Below are 22419 nucleotides of genomic sequence, written 5' to 3' on the forward strand. Positions count from 1 at the left end.
CCGAGGGCCGCGGAGGAAAGAGTGACACAGCTGACGCTCCGAGTGCTTGGACGGAAAAAGCCCCTGTTTATTCATGCACACCCTTTTTACTTACATCCTAGAGGGCGCCCCGTAGCTCACTGCGCTTACACGCCCTCTACATCCGCCCTTTAGGGAAAACAAACGAGAGCCACACTTAGCTCCCAAGGAACGTAATGAATGACCTAAGCCACGCGGTGCGCTACAAGTTCAGCCGCACCGGTGGCCTAACGCAGCGTTCAGACCTAGTGCGCACACCCGACGCAGGCAGTCTTCAGGGAGTAGCAGGGGACCCCTCTGGCGATGCAAGTGGTAGAGGACTAGCTGCCCTGGGAGTGGGACTGCCGCACGCAGGCTCTGGGCGAAGTGGAGACCGTGGTGGACCTTGGGATTCCTGCGGCCCTGGACCAGAGCTGCTGAGGTCGCAGCCACCCGTTGCTGGAGACTGCTGCGGTACCAGATGTCTTCGGTTGCGGACGAGGGCACCTGCATCCGTCTGGACCACGTAGGAGCGTGGACGCTGTGCTGGGCTAAGAACTGTGCCAGCAGAATCTGCGTCGCGTATCCACACTCTCTCCCCCTCCCCCAAGGGACGCAAAGCATGCACAGCATGCCGGCGGTTGAAATCCTGTCGCTGGCGACGTCGTTGGGCAGTGTCGCGCCTGTGGAAATCAGCCGCGACAGGTGATCCTGGAACCAACATGGCGGTTGGGACTGGGAGGCGGGTCCGGAGGCTGCGCCCCATGAGCAGCTGAGCAGGGCTGTACCCAGTCACCCCCGGTGCGTTACGGTAGGACAAGAGGGCCAAGGGCCAATCTGGAGACTTCTTGAAAAGTTCCTTGACAGTCCGCACCATCCGCTCGACTTCACCATTGGACTGGGGATACCTGGGACTGCTGGTGACGTGGGAAAAGCCGTAGCTCTGGGAGAAGGCACGGAACTCTGCTGATGAAAACTGAGGTCCATTATCGCTGACAAGGGTCTCCGGGATTCCACGTCTTGCGAAGACACTTTTGATAATGGAGATCACCGCCGTGGATGTCGTCGTGCGGAGGGCAGCACTTCTGGGTATCTCGAGTAGTAATCAACGAGGAGAAGGTAGTCTGTACCTTCGTGATGAAACAAAATGAAAGCCGTTTACAAATCCCTGTAACGGGGGGTCACGTGACCTCGGGAGGGGGGGTCACGTGACTGCGAGGGGGGTCACGTGACCTCGGGAGGGTCACGTGACCTCGAGGGGGTCACGTGACCTTAGGGGTCACGTGACACCCCCCCCCCCCCCCCCGGTTACGCCGACGCCGACGCCGCTCAGGCTGGAAACGGGCCCCTAAGAGCTGCCCTCTAAAATGTCCACACCGACTCTCTCCCAGGGGCGGCTAGGCGTCACTGTAGGGAGCAATGGCTCTGCTCGCTGGACCCGCGTGGTGGCGCAGTTGGGACAGTTCTCCACCATTGCCTTTATCTGGCTCCCCATGGTCGGCCACCAGACAGCCTCTCTGGCGATGGCGCGGCAGCGGTTCACTCCCAGGTGTCCGTCGTGGATGAGGGACAGGACGTGTTTCCGCAGAGAAGCAGGCACCAGTAGACGTCCCCCGACACTGAGTTCAGCGCGATGGCCCCAAAACTGAGCCATGCTGACCGGCAGACTTTCTTTCCGAGGCCACCCTTGCTCGCAGTACGCCCTCAGCTGAGCGCACTCCCAATCCGCAGCCTGGTGGGCACGAAAGTCTTCGAGGAGGACCGCAAACGTGGGAGGGATAGCGCGGAGCGCTTCTTGGACGTAGAGCTCAACCTTTTCGATGGCTGGAGTCGTTGGCAGCTGTTCGACCGGGTCCCGCGAGAGTGCATCTGCGGTAGCCAACTGTTTCCCAGGCACATACTTGACATCAAACTGGTACTGAAGGAGGCGGATACGAAAGCGCTGGATCCGGGGGGGCATGAGGTCAAGGTCCGCGGTTCCAAGAAGCTTGACCAACGGCTGATGGTCAGTCTCCAGGGTGAAACGAAGGACCCGCAGAAATTCGTCGAAGCGGTTAATGGCCCAGGTGGCAGCCAGTGCTTCTTTTTCGATCTGGCTGTACCTTTGTTCCGTTTCTGTCAGTGCACGGGAGGCGTATGCAACTGGTCTGCGATCCCCTGATGGCTGGTCTTGAAGAAGCACTGTTCCCAGCCCGAAGGAACTGGCATCTGCGGAGACGGTCGTCGGGAGTGCAGGGTTGTACCTTGCGAGGCAGATGTCCGAGGACAGCATGGTCTTAAGCTTCTGAAACGCTGAGGCTTGCGCTGGTCCCCACGTCCAGGCTGCAGTCTTGTTCAGGAGGCTTCGGATCGGTGCAGTCGTCTGAGAGAGATCTGGGAGGAAGCGACCGACATGGTTGAGCATACCCAGAAAGCGTTGGACACCATGAATGTCCCGAGGAGCTGGCATACACTGAATGGCCGCCACCTTGTCTGGATCAGGAGCAATGCCGTTGGCTCCGACGACGACACCGAGGAACTTCAAGCTTTGCACGCCGAAACTGCACTTGGCGGCGTTGAGGGTGACCCCCGCTTGTTGGAGGCGACCGAGGACTGCTTGGATGCGCTGGTCGTGCTCTTCCGTGGTGCGACCAAACACGAGGATGTCGTCCATGAGGTTAACGACGCCGGCCAACCCTTCCAGCAGGCGAGACATCTGACGCTGGAAATATTCCGGGGCCGACGTAATGCCGAATGGGAGGCGGCAATAGCAGTGCCTGCCAAACGGAGTGATGAAGGTCGTATACTTCTGGGAGTCCCGGGTCAAACGTACTTGATGGAAGCCTGCAGTTGCGTCCAACTTCGAAAAAAACGCAGGCATCCCCGAGAAGTCCGAGGGTTTGGTCGACGGTTGGGAGTACGTGGCGCTCACGCAGAACAACTTGGTTGAGCTTGGTCAAGTCGACGCAAAGCCGGTAACCCCCCGCTGGCTTCGGTACGACGACAAGGCCGGCACACCAGTCCGTCGGTTCGTCGACGCGCCGGATCACGCCCTCCTGCTCCATCTTGTCGAACTCCTTCTTGACTACGTCTCGTAGGGGTATCGGGATACGCCGGGCTGTGCTGAGGGAATACGGTACCGTGTCCGGCTTGATGCGGATCGTGTACTCGTCCGGGAACGTGCCCAGGCCGGCGAAAAGGGCTGGAGAGACTTTCCGAAGTGGTGTGTCCGGGAGAGCAGCGGTCCGGGCCGCTGCGACTGCGCCGACAAACTTGACAACGCCAAGGGCGACGATAGCGGGATAGCCGAGAAGGGCCAGCTCCTGCCCAGCAACGACGTAGAGGCGCTCGTTGACGTGTTTGCCTCGCCAAGACAGCGCCGCAGAGAAGGTGCCGAGAACCTTCAGGGGTTGTTTCCCCGGACCGAAAAGTTCCTCGCCACGTGGCTTGTCGAGGACAACTGGGCAGCCAGGAAACGAGCTCGGAACCACCGAAACGTCGGCGCCAGAGTCCACCTTGAAGACGAGAGCGCGCCCGTTGACCCGGACCTCAACGTACCGCCTGTTCCGAATTACCGTCGCAACGGAGTGGAGCTCCACGGAACCGAGGCACTTCTTTGAGCGACACACTGACGAAAAGTGACCTCGCTTCTTGCAGTGGTTACAGACCGCTTTCGCAGCTGAGCAGTCCGACCGTCGGTGATACTCATGACCGCAGAAGAGGCACTGCGCACTTTGGCTGCTTCTAGAAGCTTCTCGAACATTGCTGGTTCGAGAAATTTCGGGCCTGTCACGTGACGCAGAGTTGCCAGAGTCCCGTTGGTCCTGTCTGAGGTCCCGTCCGTGTGCGCGCTGCACGGGTTTACGCGAAGTCGCCGCGCCCACGTGCCCTGTCGGTTGACCAGCTGTGAGGGACAGGCGTTGCTTCTCTCGCTCGGCGTCTTCGTGCTGACGGGCTTGCACCAGTGCGTCGTCCAGGGAGAGGCTCGGTGTGCGGCACAGCTTGTCCGAGAGGCAAGAATCCACCAAACCCACGACGAAACGGTCGCGAACAAGACGGTCTTCAACGGCTGGTGACGGATAGTTACACTTGCGCACCATGTTCCGAAGGGCCGTGAAGAAGCTGTCGACGGTCTCGCCTGGCTGTTGCGTCCGCTTGTGGAACCGGGAGCTCTCGTACACCTCGTTTATGAGGTGCATGAAGTAGCTTGTGAGCCGGCTGGTGACTTCTGCGTAGGACTGGTAGGCCTCTTCGTCGGACATCAGCGAACTGAGGACGATGCGTGCCCGTGGACCCATACAATTGAGGAGGGTCCTGACCCGTGTCTCGTCCGGCGCCACGTGCATGCCGGTGGCGAAGGCGTAGTCTTCGAATTGCTGCAACCACGGAAGCCACTCGCCGGCATCGTCGAAGGAGAACGGGGCTGGACTCCGGAGACTGGCGGCAGCAAGGGCAGGAACCGGAGCGTCCTTAGCAGCCATGTCGAACCGCGCGAACAGGGCACCCCACTTCTGACACCATGTGGTGGGCGGGTTCGAGCCGAGGCGGCCGAGGTGACGGCCAGAGCCGTGGGCCGCGGAGGAAAGAGTGACACAGCTGACGGCCCCCTTTCCCCCGCAGCGGCCACTCGGGTAACTAAACGGCTGCTTATATTGGTTCGGGAGTATCGGATTCATTGGCGTCCACTGGCACTGTTCTATTTTGGCTTTAATTGACCATTTTCTCCCAAGCGAATGCGCTGCGAATTACTGCCGAAATAACCGAATTAAGGACGCACCCAGGTCGGGACGTGCGACCTGAAATCACCGGTGAGACATGGTTGTATATATATAAAAAATTAATTGTGCCACAAAACCTTGTAAACTAAATTTTTAGAAAACATCACGCGCCTGTCATTCTGTACTAATTCTTAAATAAAAGTTCCTACAAAAAAAAAAAACTTTTTTTGTTTGTTTTTACGTAAAAACGTGCTTTCTAAAAGCTCATGATGACCAAAGTAAAGAAAAAGATTAAGCCCCAGGTTGGGCAGAAATACTCAAAAATGTATTTGGAAATACAAATACTGGGATACATTAAAATAGTACCTAAAATACTGATACTGAAATATATCTGTAAAAATGTATCGCGATACGTATCGGAAATACATTTTAAATGGAGGCAAAAAGTATTTGGAAATACAAATACAGGAATATATTTTAGGTAGCGCAGAAATACAAATACAGAAATACAGATACTGCGATACATTTTTGAAATTTGTTTGAGACGCCAACTGAGATGAAGCTTCAAGAGGAAGTTTTTGATCCAGAAATTACTTTCCCGTAGGCTTGGCACTTTGTATTGAAGGTAGTGGTTTCGGACGACGAAAAGTCTTACCCTTTTTTAGACCACCTGATACTGGGTGGAAGCAACACGACGACGTCTCAAGAGTCTTCAATGGGCAAAAAAACAAATGATCTATCAAGGATTGACCGTGGTCCCTTCCCTGACATGTCTAACGAGTGATGCAAAAAGACTTCGACATCTAAATAAATTCTATGTCATCCTAAATCACCACGCCCCTGTCCAATAGGGACGCCCCTGTCAACATTTATCACATGACGTCACGGTGGAATGAACTGGTATTCTTTATCTGTAGGTGTGGCCTTGAACATGAAACTTTAGCACGCTGCTGTATGCGTTGTAGGTTACCTCGTTGAAGACCGAGCAGGCAGTGTCATTTGGAATTTTCGAGAATAGTGGACCACCTGAAGCACTCTGAAACACGTGCCTTATCGTATGTTACGGTTGAAAAAACAGTATGGTGGCATCCCTGTTGTGAAGGTCCTTTCTGTCGACCCTCCGCCACCGACACATGAATTGCAGTCCTCAAGTCTCGCCTAGCATTATCCAAACAGAGACCACGTGGGCTGCGACCCGATATTGCCGGCACAGGTGTGAGCTCTCCGAGAAACAGTGAGCTCGAGGCTAGTCGCAGGTGTACAAAGTCTGGGTCGGCACCCCGAGGCCACGTCTGGCCTCCTTCCTGGGTCTCAGATCACGAGACCACAGGGTCACGTTCACGTCGGCTGATGACGTTCCCGTGAGCCGTGCAATATTACGGGCGCAGCCGCAGACGCATTCTAATATGTCTTGAACTCCTGGTGCCCCGAGAAGTAAAAAAAAAAAAAAAAAAAATGCGTTCGGACTTTTTTGTTGTTGTTGTTGTTAGGGGGGGGGGGGGGGGGGGGGGGGGGCGGAGAAGTATTGCTCAAGAAATGTAACGAAATACATTTCATTCTGATTGTATCGCGATACAAAGAAACGCTCCAAATGTATTTCGATACAGAAATACAGATACTGGTGAAAAAAATGTATCGCGATACAGAAATACAGATACGAAATGTATTTCTGAAATACTATCGCGATACATTTGTATCGCGATACTGCCCAACCCTGCGGCCCATCTTGGCACCTCGAGCCTGGGGGTTTCGGTACTGTGGGAATTACTGATCCGGACGGCCATCTTGCATGCCGAAAAATCGCGGTTTTGGAGCGTTCTACTCGTTCGTCGTGAATCGCCGAAGAAGTTCTTTAAAACTCAGTGTCTTACGGCTTGTAAGACTTGCCGTGGAGAACACGTGGAAATTTTTACGGAAACGCAGTGCCGCAGGAAAAAGGCACAACTCGTCGAAAGCAAGTTTCGCCGGTCTCGTGGCAGGATCAAAGCTTCCTTGACACGCACGCCGAAGCGCTGCGTCTCTGTGCCTTCGTACGCTTGGATACCGATCAAAAATCAATACCGTGTGGATGTGTCTGGCGAGTGCAATGTGCGTGAAGCCGTATATGCCTCTGGTTGGACAAGCGGATCTCTGAAGGTCTCGCGCAATTACATATAGTAAAGGCGTTTAGGTATGTTGACGATTTCCTTGTAATTTTAAATACTGATACTAATTTGGATGAAGTTGTTGTGAAAGTTGTTAGAGCCTTCACAGAGGCATCAGGAGGTCTGAAGTTCACTTGGGAGATGCCAGATGACAAGCGCGTCCAATTCTTAGATCTTATCATAAATTTTTCTGGAGACCATTTTTGTTGGATGTGTAATCCGCGGTCAAAGAAAAGCCTAGCTTTCGACGAGCTGTGCCTATTTTTTTCCTGTGGCACTGCGCTGCCGTAAAAATATCTATGAGTTCTGAACGGCAAGTCTCACGGCTTAAACAGCACGCTGCAGCCAGCCTCCAAAACGCTCTAAACCCGCGATTTTTCGGCATGCAAGATGGCCGTCCGGTGGCTTCACTCGCGGGAGCGGGCAGCTCGATCCAGAAATTGTCATAGAGATCGGTGGTGGGAACATTCAGTGACTCTAGCAGTAGCCATATAAAGTAACTTCCATGTTTCAACTCGACGCTAAAGGGTGGCGCTGTTATCGCATTTAGCTCGCTCTCGGTGGACGCCAGTGCTCCAGGTTTCAATGGTGAGTTTCCCAACTGAACGTTTTAGCGCCGTTGGCTTAGAGCGGTGGTTCTCAAATGGGGGTCCGCGGGCCTTTGCGCTCCGCGATGACATCCTAGGGGTCCGCAAAGCCCTGTCTCATCGATCAAGCCCGGCAATATAAGTTGTCTTTCTTTCGCATTGAGAAGAAACGTTCCAATTTTCGGGTGAGTTCTCTTGTGCGTATATCAATGAGATAAGTCCATGCTTCACACTAGAAATTCGTCATATTCATTTCTTGAATTATTATCATAATTAACATATATACCTTTCTATTCCCCTCACCCCGAACGGGGTCCTTCATCATCTCCGCCTATCTACAAGGGGCCCGCGAAACATCAATGGTTGAGAACCACTGGCTTAAAGCATCGGCACTCCGTTCCCCGGTATGCTAGTGGGCGCCGCCATCTTGGTGCTCAGTGCAGAGCAGACGCAAGGCTGTCGATCGTCACAATTTAAAAATGCGACCTCCTCAGCTTTAAGTATACGGCGTTGAGAAGCTCGGGTGATATATCATTTTGCTTTGTTGAGAACTGTTTTAACATTTCTGGAGGACGGAAAAGCGTTTCCTGTGATTTCAGATGAGGCTTCAGATAACTGGCATCCATGCTTGTAATCGCCAAGATGGCTGAAAAGTGTCGTCACTCTGAAGTGTAAGCATATCTGGTTGCTCTAGGCCTCGCCTTTCCCCTCCAAACACCATCACCGGTGAATTCACGCGGCGTCGCCTATCGGCGACGTGAGCGATCGAAAGCGTCGCCGCTGGTCGGCCTGCTACGATTGGACGAATGCTGACTGTGACGTCAACAACGGATTTCTCATCGACGTAAATAACAGGAATGTGAGAACTTTAATTTCGACGGTGTTAGCAGTGTTGATTTAAGAGCGCAATGATTTCAAGCTTCCAATATGCTAATTACAAACACCATCGAACTTGTTCGCAAGGTAATGACGTCACGAGAGGTAACCACAGGGCGGCGCCACCAAAACATCTCGCCGTCAACCCTGCCGCCAGCGCGTCATGCAGCGACGCGGACGCCGCAAAGTGACAGGCGCGGCGACGCAAAAGGCACAAGTCTGGCGCTTTGCGGCGGACTCTAGTCGAACTTCAGGGTGTTTTTTTTCCGCTCGAGGCGAGTCGGAGATCCACTAAGGATGACGCCATGTGCAGTGCTTTTCATGAATCGGAGCTGAACAAGTCTTCTCGAAGCGTCTCCAAATCCTCTCTTTTCCTTTTTGACATTTGCGTTGTGCGGTTGGTGGGGCTCGCGCGCAGGTGTTTAGTAGTTGGCTATCAACTCTCTTCGACGACGGGAAGCTTCACTTTTCGAGGGTAAATCCGGGTTAGCTTCAGTACAATGAATGCAATTCTGCATTGAGCACGCGGCCGGTTGCTGACATCACGCTGGAGTGCGAACGGGCACTTTATGTGTACTTACACCATCGACTGCTGCGACCCCGCCGTCGAGGCATCGCCGCCGGTTCCGGTTGCGGTGGATTCTGAAACGCGAGATTCGTGGGTCATTCCAGTCCACTGTGAGACGACCGGATTGAACTCGGAAAGGCAACAACAATACGTCACTGAGTACGAGTTAAAGGCTGTCCAAATAAGGCATAACAAATGCTGCGCAAAGCAAAAAAAAAAAAAAAAAAAAAAAGCAAAGCTTGCGCGTTTTACAAAACAAAGAAAAAAGACGGGAGCATTCTTGTGAGGACATCAACAACGCGAACAGCAATGGTGCAATGTGTTTCCTCCTCACTGTCGTGCCCCCCCCCCCCCCCCCTTTTTTTTGTTTCCTTCTTGTTTTAGGACTTCAGGAGGTTGGGTGGGAACTGACAACAGCAGAGACCTTGACGGCAGCCAGGAGAGCATGTGAGTGGCTGTCCGGACCCACGTGATGAGCATGCCCCAAGTCTCTGTCCAAGGACGAAAGCGGAAGAAGCATTCCCCGTTTCCGTCCCAAGGGTGACCGGAACCGGGGAAATACCTTCACTTCCGGTACAACAAATGTTGTGAACTGCAGACAACCTGTCCTTTTTGGACAGCCCTTCAGTGAAAGCAACCTCGGCGTAAAGGACGGCAGTGAAGCTACGTCCTTCCCTGTCTTGCCACCTGACTTGTCAACTTTTTTTCACCGCCAAGTTTTAACGTGAAACGTTCTTTTGCTAGCTGCTTCGGTGAAGCCACATTTCGCGAAGACGGTGCCTGTGACGTCCCATAAGGCAACGCTCGCAGCGTTGCGCTATGGGACGTCTCAGACCCTACGCAGCAGTTCAGTTTCTCTCTGCTAAATCTAGCGGGGAAATTCAATTGGTCTATAGGTCACGTGACGTCCCATAACGCAACGCGTGCAGTGTCGCATTATGAGACATCACATACCTGTGTACCAATTCAACCTTTCCGCTCAATTTAGCGGGGAAGTTGAACTGGTGAATAGGTCACGTGACATCAGTTAACGTGACGTCAATTTCCCCGCTAAATTTAGCGGGAGAATGAACGTCCCGTGACCTGCACACCAATTCAGTTTCCCCGCTAAATTTAGCGGGGAAATTGACGTCGCGTGATCTGATGTCACGTGACCTATAGGGCAATTTAGTTTCTCCTCTAGATTTAGCGGAAAAATTAGCATTACGTTACCTGATGTCACGTGATGTTAGAACGTTTCAGGTATGCAACACAATTGCCCAGCAATCTGCCATACAATTTTAAACTCTGGTTCTATGCTAATCGGCAACGAAAAAGAAATTAGAGTCTCTTAATTTATATGCAGCCTAAAAAAACGCAAGGCAAAAACGCTTTTTACCTTGCGATTCGCTCTTGGATGTTTTTACCGGGTGATGTCACAATCTCATTGGCTCCCAAGCGATAATATGATGCGCGCGAGGATTGCCAAAAGCGACAATAATTTATCCTAATCCTATGGATTAAATCGAGAGACTCAGAACTGCAGCGTGTTTTGGGCTGCGCGCTGGGTGTCACATTACTTTATGTCATGTGACGTAGTCACGTTACTCTATGACGTGGTGTCCGTGACGTCACGCGGCGTGGTCGCGTGGTTTGGGTCATGCTGTCCCAGGCAGCACAAATGTCCTACGAACGTTCATAAGACATCCCGAGAACGTTAGGGCATCCTATAAGCACATTCACGGAACTAAGCGTATACGTGCGCGACTAGGGTGGCGTGAGGAGTGTCACGTGGTTGGTGTCATGCTGATAACGTCGTATGGTCGCAGTCATGCAGACGACGCTGCGTTACCACCTTCCGCTAAATTTAGCGGGCGTGTGATGGTTTTCCGTGGCGTCGCATCACTTTCATCGGAGATTCCAGCAATTAAACGCTAACACTTCACAGCGTACAAACACAACACACGATGAAATATACATACACACAAAGAAATAACACTCACGCAGCGCTGTCTGTCAACTCTGGTATATATTAAGCATCATCTTCGTTTCCTTTCACTCTTACGCACTTTTTTTTTTTTTTTGTGAAGTAAACGCAGAATGTTTTAATTCACCAATTAAACGCATAGTGCGTGGAAGTTAACGCAGAGCACTCAGAGCCATCTCACAGCGATCCACGGAGCGATCGCAGCGATCCACGGAATGAAGTGGCTGAAAATATCTTTACATCTAGAAATGAAGTCTGCGATGTGACACTGAGCATGGCGTAAGCATGCGGAATGCCGCTATAAGATGACCGGGCGGTGGCAACTATGCTTGCTCGCCGAATCAATAGGTCCAGCTGCCTTTCATCGTCCGAGCCCGCTCTCCGCGCGTGAGTATATATGAGTATGAGTAGTCGACAAGGAGACTACATAATCGGGCGTAGTATTCGAGGAATGTGAGGTCGGTGCGTTGACGGCGCAAAGAGGCCTTGGCCGAAACATAATCTCCAGAGACTGTGGTCGGGGCATAGTCTTCAACCAAGCTTAGACGAGAAGGTTGTGGTCGGGACATAGTCGGGACAAAAAGGCTGTGATCTGGTCTGAGTCGGGCTATGATGCTATGGTCGGGGCATATAATTCAAGGAGGCTATGGTTGGGGCATAGTCTTCAAGAAAGCTAAGGTAGAGGCATAAACGGGCAAAGAGGCCATGATCGGGGCATAGTTCTAAAGGAGTCTGTGGTCGGGCATAGTCGTCAAAGAAACTGCGGCAAAGAGATTCTGGTCGGGGCATAGCTCGGAACAAAAAGTATAAGGTCAGGGCATATAGTTTTCAAGAAGACTATGTTTAGGGCGTAAGCATGGTTGGGGCGTTGGTTTTAAGGAAGCTAAAGAGGAGGCTATTGTCAGGGCATATTTTTCAAAATAGTCTATGGGCATAGTCGTCAAGGGAACTACAGCAAATAGCTATGTTAGGGTCGGGGCATAGTCGAGACAAGGAGTATATAGTAAGGTTACTACGGCACAGCCTTTAAGAAAGCTAGGATATTCTAGGGGGCATGGTCAGGGCATAGTCTTCAATAGGACTGCAAATGGTATTCACTGACTTAGAATGAGCCAAGTTATTTTTTAAAAACAACTAGAATCGTGGTGGCGTGAAATGCGCGTTGCGGAACCTTTGTAGAAGCACGTCATGAACTTGTACTCAGTAGCAACTGACTCATATATGGCCGCTGATGAGTACTACCTATAGTCGTGGTATAATTTCCAAGAACACTACAATAAGGTTATTGTTGGGGCAAAGAAGATATGGCCTGGACATTATCAGAACAAGGGGACAGAGCAAAGTTTGCAAGGAAGCTGAAATGGGGTTATAATCTGCGCAAGCTGAGGTGGTGTGGTAGCCAAGCAAGCTACGGCAAGGAGGTTATGATCGGGGCATAATGCGTGGAAGGCTAATCAGGGGAAGAGTTCTCAATGAGACTGGTCGGGCACAGTGTTCAATCAAGCTACGTCAAGAAGGTTATGGTCGGGCATAGCCTTCCAGAGGCTATGGTCAGGTGTCCAAGAAAGCTGTGATACTCAACGAAACTGCACCAAAACCTGCCGTGGAAGGCAACACTTGATCACGTCTAGAATCATGATCAATCAATCAATCAAAATCTCTTCCCCGACGGTGGAAGAGATTTTACAACTCAAGCCTCGCGAGTGGCTTGAACCTCCGTTCTAGGTGAAGACGAGCGTGAAACACTCCTTGCGTGGAAAGAGGTCCCCGTAGGAACGAAAGCGCAGTCAAGAAATTCGTTCTTACCATCTCCCATTTCGACGACTGGCCCGCAGCGTGAGCTCGTACCCGAGTGCGATGTTCGGTGCGACACGCGCCTGGCTGAGCGTGCAGTTGGGACGTTTTCTTCCTTCTCGCAGGTTCCCGCTCGGGACGTGCGAGATAAAGAGGCCACACAGAAGCTTGGCTAGAACACTATACCTACACTTCTGTGTAATCGTTTCCTTTTTTTTCCCCCTTTCTTTCTTTTTACGTGCAACAGGAGTTGCGTGAACAGCCCGGATAAAATTTTGATGGACGTGATTTGCCTCGAAACATGTCCTCCGAGATTTTTCGCGCGCTGACTGCGCTCTTTAGTCCATTGCATTCGTGCGGTAGCGAAAATTGGGTTGTGTGTATCTTTATACAGCCTAGAACTTTGTCTGCCTCAACGGGCGACGAGTCTCCCAGCTGTAGGTGAGAAATTTAGCCAGAGCGGTACAACCGCCTGCCTGGGGTCTTTAACGTGCGCCACGCAGTAGTAATACACGACCGCACGCCGGTACGATGCTCATCCAGATCGAAACGGGGAGGGGTGGGGATTCGCGCGGTGAGACTGCTGCTGCCGGGCGCTTGGGGGCACTCGCAACCAAACCAGCCCTGAACCAGCCTTTAAACCAACAACTTTGGTTTGAAGCCGCTCAAGCGAAGCCAACGCTGCTGGTGTACAGTAAAAACAAGCAACTGATCGCGGCTGAAACCCTGCTCTATGACAACAGCTTGGGCGGCCGCCTTCTGTTCGAGGCGCGAGCGGGCGCTCTACGAACTCTCGTACACCGAGAGCGGTTTGACCCCAAGGTGGTTTCCACGAGGTGCCGCGCGTGCAGAGAAGTACAGTGGCCCAATTTTTTAATATTAAGCGAGCGTCGACCGCCGGGACGGCCAGCGCTGTGCCGCGGAAAAATGCGGCGTCACGGGACAGATTAAAGGGGTTATGACACGCCAAAAATAAAATATGAGATAACTATACTGCTGGGACCCATTTTATGTTCCTATAATCCTGCTAAATTTGTTTTGAAAATGGCGTGATAGTTTCGAGAATAAATCAATTTATATGCGGGTCCTTCGGAGGGGCGGTTCCGGGCGGAGCCGGAGGTTGGCTAAGTAGCCAGCCTCCTGCGCGGTGTCTTTTTGCACGCACTCACAGACTTGGCTCTCTTGGCGTCTCGAGACTCAGCTTCCTCGTTTACCTTCCACGTTGCGAGCATGCGGTCCGTGACGATTACGTCTACGGCATCGCTCGCCTTGCCAAAGTGTTGGACATTGATCGCAGCAGCGATGAGGGTCATTACTATTAAGAGATGTTGGAAGCTGTTCATTTTGACTGCGACCCGCTGGCGACCAGCTCCAGCGACGACGAGTTACGGACGAGCTCCCCGTGGTCACCGTCGTCCGGGAATATTTCGCAGGCGCATGCAGGGTGGAAGGTCAAGGGGCCGGGGGTCTTTCGAATACCCAGCTCAGGCGAGACTTACCTGGTTGCCAGAAAGCAGCTGTCGGTTAAATGTATTGTTATGAGCGTGTAGGTTTCAGATGAATTACCCTCAAGAGGATAATGCTCTGCATATTGTAACTATGTATGCGCTGCACATTGTAACCATTATTTCAACACCGTGCTGTAAACTATTACAACTTTTTCCTTGCCTGATCTACGTGTGCTCATGTTTTCTGCTCAAAATTATGTGAAATAGTTGCTTGTTTTCTTTGAATCTTATAAAGCATTACTTGTTCAGCCCACGTTGTCTCAGTTTTTGGACTTAACTTCAATGTTAAAACGAGTGATAAAAATTGTCACGGCTTATAAGCCATTTCTTACAAGTGAACGTCGGGTGATCCTCGGATGGTCGTGGCAGCCATGAAGAAATAAGATTCTCACCCCTTTGCGATCGTCGCTTGGGTGGTTCGTCGCATAAATGAACACCTGAGTGACAAGTGAAGCGAGCTGATTAAGGTGAAAAAAAAGATGACGGACAGAAAAGAAGACAGAGAAGTTAACCTGGGGTATTAAAAACATACTATACTTCGTTTCAGCTCCGGTCCAGACGCAGCCGATGCTACAAGCGCGAGCATCTGGCCCAGAACAGTGTTTGCACTGCACGAGCGCGCGTGCTTGGCAGGGATGCTGAAAGCCCGGAGCTCGCGCTTGTAGCTTTGGCTGCGTCTGGACCAAAGCTGAAACGAAGTATAAAACAATCTCGGACTTTATACTTCGTTTCACCTTATGTTGTACCGCAGCGAAGGCTAGAAGCGCGAGCTCATAGCGTTGGCAGCTGCCCTTCATGCACGAGAGCTGGTGCCGCCGAGATGTGCCCTAGAGCAAGGAGCTTGCGCTTGTAGCCTTTCGTGCGGTACATCATAAGGTGAAATAGAGTATAGTATGTGCCGTTTCGTTCCATTATAAAATAAAATAGGAAAAAAAAACACTGTTTCCGAGTTTTAGATATCCCCTTCAAATATCTATGTTCGGCCTTTGCGACCAAGGAAATGGGCATTCAAAAAAAAAACAAAAAAAAAACACTGCTTCCGAGTTTTAGATATCCCTTTCAGATATCTAATGTTCGGCCTTTGCGACCAAGGAAATGGGCATTTCATTTAAAATGCTCACCATCCGACAAACCGAAAGTCGCAGCTAATTCTACGCTGAAACAACTTGCAATCCGCTTCTTTAAAGTCGCAATTGTTTTATGTAAACTTTACATAAAAAATGCGACTTTAAAAAAAAGTCTCATTGTTGCGCACTGCACTTTTTTTTTTTTTTTTTTTTTTTTTTTAGCTACGAACATGGATTTTGACAAAAAAAGAAAAGCTGAGCCCGGGGTGGCCGAGACGCGCGCTTCGACGCAGGAATCTCCCAAGCCACAAAATGCCGGTGATCAAGGCTGACACGTGGTACGAGATAGGCAAACTTTTTACCTATTCCGGCGCTCGATGGAAAAAACCATTCAAAGCGAAAGACGAAATATAACTTTTCCATAGACCATAGCTAGCTAGCAACTTTAGAGTGACAAAACATTTGTATTACCAGAAACACGCTGCAGCAACAGCTACAAAGCTCAGTAATGCGGTGGAAGAAACATTTCAAGTTTGACAACAAACAATGTGGCAATGGTCCTTAGGAAGACTGAAATCTTGCAAATAAGACATAAAGCTAGTTGGTAACCATGTATCGGACTCCAAAGGTCTGCCTCCATTCCGGCAGCCAGAATGCATGGGAAAATGGCAGACCTTTTCCTCTAGAGTTCATATATATCAGGGATGGGCAGTATTTCAAATACAAGTATTTAAGATACGTATTTCAAATACTTTGTGTATTTTGCATTTGTATTTAATTACAAATTAGGTAATGTATTTGACGTGTGTATTTAAATACTAAAATGTGGGTATTTCAAATACAATTGTAATTAAATACAATTTTGTGGGCGAAAATACATCCCTCAAATTTATTGTCACTGTCCAGAGCAGGAAGAAAACTACGTTCTGCACTGAATGCAGTGTCCCTCAATCAAGCACAAGCGTACAGTAACTTTGTGATTACGGTGCTAGTCCAAAGCAAAAATAGTGACGAAATCGACGTTCACAGGCAGACTGCCTAAATAATTAAGTGCCTGTGACAACTTGTGATGCTACAGCTTGATTTCCATTCATATTTTTGCCTGGAACATTCTGTATTGATTGTGAGTCCACACATCTCGGTACCAGAAGAGAACTGACTCTCGTGCTTTATGTCATGAGCCCGCGCCAGGCTCCGAGCTGCTGCTCGAGCGCCCGCGCAACACCGATACATCTTCCACTCTTTAAAGAAAAGAAATACAAAGAAAATAAGTACGAAAATAACAAATCATACAAAGAATGCGGATAGCATTAAATAAAAAATAAACACACAAAAGAAACTATGGGAACTGTTCAAATGTTTTGTCGTAGGTTAGTCGACGTGGTGCGTGTCTGCTTCGTGATGATCTTCTCAGTGCTGGAGCCTCATCTGTCAAAGTTTCACCGGATGCTGGGGATGGATGTGTGGAACGATGGTCTGTATCTGGGTTACAGTGTGGTTTTGGAAGCTGTGGAGACTGCGAAGTCTGTGAAGGCTGCGGATTGTCGTGGGCGTCGGAGTGCTGCTGTGGTGAAGCGGCATCTTCATCCAGGCAATCATTGAATGCCTCCGACGTTTTCAACAAATGACGGCGGTTTCTCCTGTAGATCCTGTTCCGCTCGGTTTGAACAGTGTAGGAGCGTGGCCCGGCACAATTTGTTACCCTAGCTTTCTCAAACCAACCGCCTTTTCCTCGCATGCGGACGACGTCACCGCTCTTCAGGTCCTTCAGCGACGTTCCAGGCTTGTTTTGTTGTCTCTTGCACAAAGGTTTCCTCGGGTGCGATGAGAAATCAGGAAGTTGTGCTCGCAGTTTTCTTCCATACAGCAACTCTCCCGGAGACTGTCCTCCTATCAAAGGGAACACCGATAGTTCAAGAGACCGAGAAAAAAATCATCCCCTGCATCATCACATTTCTTTAAAATTCTCTTTGCAATTTGTACCCCTTTTTCAGCAAGACCATTGGATTGCGGAAAGTGGGGGCTTGATGTCACGTGATGGAAGTCATAAACCCTGGAAAACCGTTTAAACTCGGTAGAGGAAAATTGTGGCCCATTGTCTGAGCAAACTTCTATTGGAATGCAGTGCCTTGCGAACCAGCCTGACAATGTCTGGATGATGGTTTGCGAACAGGTGTCCTGGAGTCTTTCAACCTCTGGGTAGTTTGAATACGCATCAAACGCAACTAAATAAGAGTAACCTCCATAGGCAAACAAGTCAATGCCAACACGATACCATGCGTAAGGAGGGGGCTCGCGCATCATTAGTGGTTCGCGGGGTTGCTGATATGCAAACTTCTTACATGTCGCGCATTCCGCAACAAAGGTGTGAATGTCCTGCGCCATTTTGGGCCAAAACATGAGTTGGCGTCCCCTTTCTTTACATTTGTTTACACCTAAGTGCCCTTGGTGGACCCGAGCTAACATAACTCGCCGAAGTGACGAAGGGATCACCACCTTCGTTCCTTTAAGAATGATTCTATTGACCACCGACAGTTCAGGGTCTAGTGAGCTGAAGTTGCCTTGCAGTGGGTACCCGTTCTCTAGACAGTGAAGGACGTGTTGTAACTCAGGGTCCCTCAGTGTTTCAGTTCTGAGTCTGTCCTGTGTTGTCTCGCTCACAAGTGCGACAAGCATTCCCACAGCGTGTACTTCAACATCCTCCAAGCCTTGCTTGTGATGAGGACTATGCTGCCCAGCTCTTGACAAAGCGTCAGCTAGCACAAGCTTTCTGCCAGGTAGAAACTGTAGCGTGAAGTCGTACCTCATCAGTCTCAAAAAGAAACGTTGTAGGCGAGGGGGAACATCACCCAGTCTTTTTTTTTTTTTTGATAAAGCGACCAACGGGCTGTGATCAGTCTCGAGAAGGATGTGTCTACCATATGTGAGGTGGTGAAACCTCTCACATCCAAATACCAGCCCAAGCGCCTCCTTCTCAATCTGAGAGTATCGTGATTCGCTGTCCGAGAGCGATCGGGAGGCATACGCTACAGGGCGCCACGACTTGTCGTACAGCTGCAATAAGGCCGCTCCGAGTCCATCTGTAGACGCGTCAGCCGACAGTTTTGTGGGTCTACTAGGGTCAAAAAGTGCGAGGACTGGAGCACTGGTCAGCATGAGTTTTAATTGCTTCCACTCATTGTCATGAGCCGCTGTCCACTCAAAAAGTACATCTTCGCGAAGAAGTTGTCTAAGATTTGCTGTACGTTCGGATAAACTCTTTAAGTATTTTCCAAAGTAATTTATAACGCCAAGCATGCGCTGGAGAGCTTTCTTGTTTGTGGGTGCATCCATCTTCACGATATTTTCTAAAAGACTCGGATCAGGCCTGATACCTTCTTTGCTCACTACATCCCCAAGGAAAATTACTTCTGGAATTCCAAACTGGCATTTCTCTGAGTTTAGCGTCAGGCCTGCGCTGTGTGCAGCTTGCAGAGCTGATCGCAGCCGATCATCATGCTCCTGTTGCGTAGCTCCCCAGACCAGCACGTCATCAATGTAAACACGTACCCCCTTCAGTCCTTCAAAAGTTTCAGACATCGCACGCTGGAATACCTCTGGCGCAGAAGCCAATCCAAATGGCAACCTCAAAAATCGGTATCGTCCAAAAGGGGTGCCGAATGTGCAAACTCGCGATGTTTCGTCAGTCAACGGGATTTGGTGAAAGCCTGCCCGCGCATCAAGCTTTGAAAACACTGTGGCGCTAGCAAGCTCAGCTTGTATATCTTCCCTTCTCGGCATTTCGAAATGCTCACGTCTCAGACACTCATTGATTGTTCGTGGGTCCATGCATACCCTTAAACTGCCGTTCTTCTTTTTCACCAAGACTAGGGGGCTTACCCAGTCTAAGGGCTCCTTCATTCGTGTGATAATTCCTGCCTGCTCCATGCGGTTCAGTTCTTGCTTCAGCGGCTCCATGAGGGCTTGAGGTACCCTACGGGTGGGTTGAACTACCGGCACTGTGCCTTCCTTAAAAGAGATGCTGTATGGACGTTGGATTTTCCCGATGCCTTCAAACAGTGCTGGAAATTCTCGCTGAACTTGGGATTGAGTATTCGTGATGTTGGCGATCTCGTGCACACGGTTCACCAAGCCTAACTCTTCACAAGTAGGCAATCCTAGAAGTGCACGCCTGTTCTTCTTGACGACAAAAAACTCGGCGGAAACAACTTTTCCTTGGAACTTGAGCATGAGTCTGGCTTTTCCAAGGTGGCCGATAGCGCTGCCGTTGTAGCTTTGTAACACTGCCGGACTTGGTATCAGGTGCTGCCTGGAGTTGGCGCTTCGGAAGAGTGACAGCGGGAGAAGATTGACTTGGGAGCCGGTGTCTACCTTCAACTGTAGAGGCACCTTTTCAATCATTACCTTGATCAACCAGTCTTTCTCAGCGATTTTCCTGGACTCGCCGACCTGGAGTATCTCAAAGTTATCTTCTGACGGTATTTCTACTTCCTCCACTCGCCGACTGCTTTGCTCATCTTGAGGCTTTGCGTCACAACATATCGCGAAATGGTGTTTCTTTCCGCACAAATTGCATTTCTTGCCAAAAGCTGGGCATCGGCGTGGTGCGTGAAATCGGTGGCACTTTCGACATCGCAGACGTGACGCACTTTTTTCACTCTTTTGCATGGCGTCTACTTGTTCTACTGGTGTCGGGTGCTGATCCATCCACATCCTCGCTTGTTGCGACGAATTCTCTGCAGCTTTGCAGATTCTCGTTGCTTTCTCAAGGGTCATGTCATCCTCCCTCAGCAGACGTTCCCGCAGTTTGTGATCTCTGACGCCATCGACAATCTGATCTCTCACAAGAGAATCTGTCAGGTCGCCGAAATTACACGAGCGCACTTTGAGTTTAACGTCTCTCAAAAAGTTTTCAAATGACTGACCTTCCATCTGGATCGTCTTGCGGAAAACGTGGCGTTCGAATGTTTCGTTAGCTTTCAATGCACAATAATCTTGAAACTTGTGAACTACCGCCTCGAAGCTTTCCCTTTGTTCTTCCGTGAGAGTGAATGTGTTGAAGACGTCGACTGCTTCAGGTCCCGCGACGTGCAGCAAGATAGCTATCTTCTGCCTGTCTGTTCGAACCTCTGGATCAGACCCGGTCGCTTCAAGGAAGAGCTCCACTCGTTGAAGGAATCGTTTCCAGTTGTCTGCGACGTTCCCTGAGAACGATAAACCTTCCGGTAGTTTCAGCATCTCCATATTGGACTTCAAGGTTCGCCCGGTCAGATATCAGTCGGGTTTCGGCACCATGTATTGATTGTGAGTCCACACATCTCGGTACCAGAAGAGAACTGACTCTCGTGCTTTATGTCATGAGCCCGCGCCAGGCTCCGAGCTGCTGCTCGAGCGCCCGCGCAACACCGATACACATTCTAAATGCGCGGCATGTCCAGATTTTCGTAACTGCTGCGAGTTGCAACAATAAGATATTCTCTACCTAGTGCTGCGCGTCTTGGTCTTCTCGGTTCTTTGTTGGTCTATACCAAAATGTAATTGACAAAAAAAAGCTGATTGAAGCTCTGTACTTTTTTCACCTATTACGTCCACGCTGAATACATTTTTTTGTGATTATATTTCAATTACGTTACTAGAGCCTCGCACACTAACTCCCGAGTGTGCGATGCAAACCTAAAATGAGATACCCAGAAACCCGTTGCCGGTGTCCTGAAGTCGCTGACGCAAATTTTGAGGAATGTATTTGGAAAAGTATTTGGAGTAGTCCAAATACATTTGGTTGTATTTGTATCTTGTATTTAAATGCTTTTTTGGAAATGTAATTAGATTTGTAATTAAATACATTTTTGACGAAGTATTTTGTATTTGTATTTCGATACATATCTGCATGTATTTTGCCCATCCCTGATATATATGAACTCTATGGTTCTCCCATGGGCCACCTCCTAAAACCACGAGAACCACGTGACTCGCGCTGAACTGCTCTGTCGGCCATGTTGTCGGCAAAACACGCGGATCAAAGGATTGCATTACGCTGCTCTGTAGGAGCTATGTAGCGCTCTACTCCACTACACATTTCCACGCCCGAGGCAGCCATAATGCAGCTATGACGGATAGCATAAGGCCTTGCAAGGCGCCTCCTGGCGAGAAATTTCCCTTTCGGTGCCACACGCCAGCCGCTGCTCGGCCCACCCAACTTTAGACACCTTAGTCGGCGCTGCGCGGGCCGATATGGCCATAACCACAGCCCTGTATAGATAGTTTGGTCAATGGGAGGCGCGGGTAGAGCCAGGGCGTGCGCCAGACGCAGGAAGAGGGCTTGGCATGCTCTCTTGGACAACCAGAAGCCAAAAAGAATCTCTTGCAATGGTTGCAAGAAACGGTGTCAATCATAGGTATATGGTTTTAATAAGTGCGTAAGTGTTCAATGTAGCAACCCCTCATGGTTGAAAACAGGGTGCACGGGATGTTTTGATTATGATCATCAGATCATGCAGAAAGATGTAAGAAACGAATGTGCCACCCGAACTCTGTTTTGCTCGGACAGGGTGTGAACGCTCAGATGGCAGATTCCCGGCCTTCGGCACCTGGCGTATACGGATTATGTAGATTGTTCCACTAGTCGCTCTCTTCCACCACGATTTTCAATAAGTGATTGAAACATCACGTGCACCATATTTTCAGTCACCGAGAGTTACTCAGACACACTTATTAAAGAAAAAATCGTAAGGGTGCAGGCGAGCTGGTGAATATTAACCATGTTGAAATAACCTGAGACTGGGGTAGAGAAGAAGCATCAAATCGTAGAAGGGATAGAAAATAGACAGGACGACGTCTCAAACTCAGCTAACTTCATTTATTTTGTCCACCTCCTTAAAATAAATGAAGTTAGCTGAGTTTGAGACGTCGTCCTGTCTATTTTCTATCCCTTCTACGATTTGATGCTTCTTCTCTACCCCAGTCTCAGGTTATTTCAACATGGTTACACTTATTAATTTCGTTTCTCGCAACCACCACCAGGGTATTATTTCCGGCTCCTGGTTGGCCACACTGGAATTTGTGAAGACGCACTGGAACACGCCCAGCCCGCTTTCGGCCAATGGCGCTTGAATGGCTAACCTCTCTACATATACGGCTCTGTCCATAACCACTGATCTCTTTGACCGCTCCGCGAGTGAAGCCACCGGGTTTCCGTCAAGCTTGCATGTCGAAAAA

At 50.1% G+C, this 22419-nt stretch overlaps 1 protein-coding gene across 1 annotated transcript; it reads right to left on the bottom strand.

Annotated features, from left to right (window-relative positions):
• Positions 1-292: 292 nt before the first annotated feature.
• Positions 293-874, bottom strand: LOC121045915. Its single transcript, XM_040499388.1, has one exon. The coding sequence runs from the start codon at positions 872-874 to the stop codon at positions 293-295; it is 582 nt and encodes a 193-aa protein (XP_040355322.1).
• Positions 875-22419: the final 21545 nt, after the last annotated feature.

The sequence above is a fragment of the Ixodes scapularis genome, unplaced genomic scaffold (assembly GCF_016920785.2).
Source record: "Ixodes scapularis isolate PalLabHiFi unplaced genomic scaffold, ASM1692078v2 PGA_scaffold10__122_contigs__length_95168666, whole genome shotgun sequence".
Classification (NCBI taxonomy): domain Eukaryota; kingdom Metazoa; phylum Arthropoda; class Arachnida; order Ixodida; family Ixodidae; genus Ixodes; species Ixodes scapularis.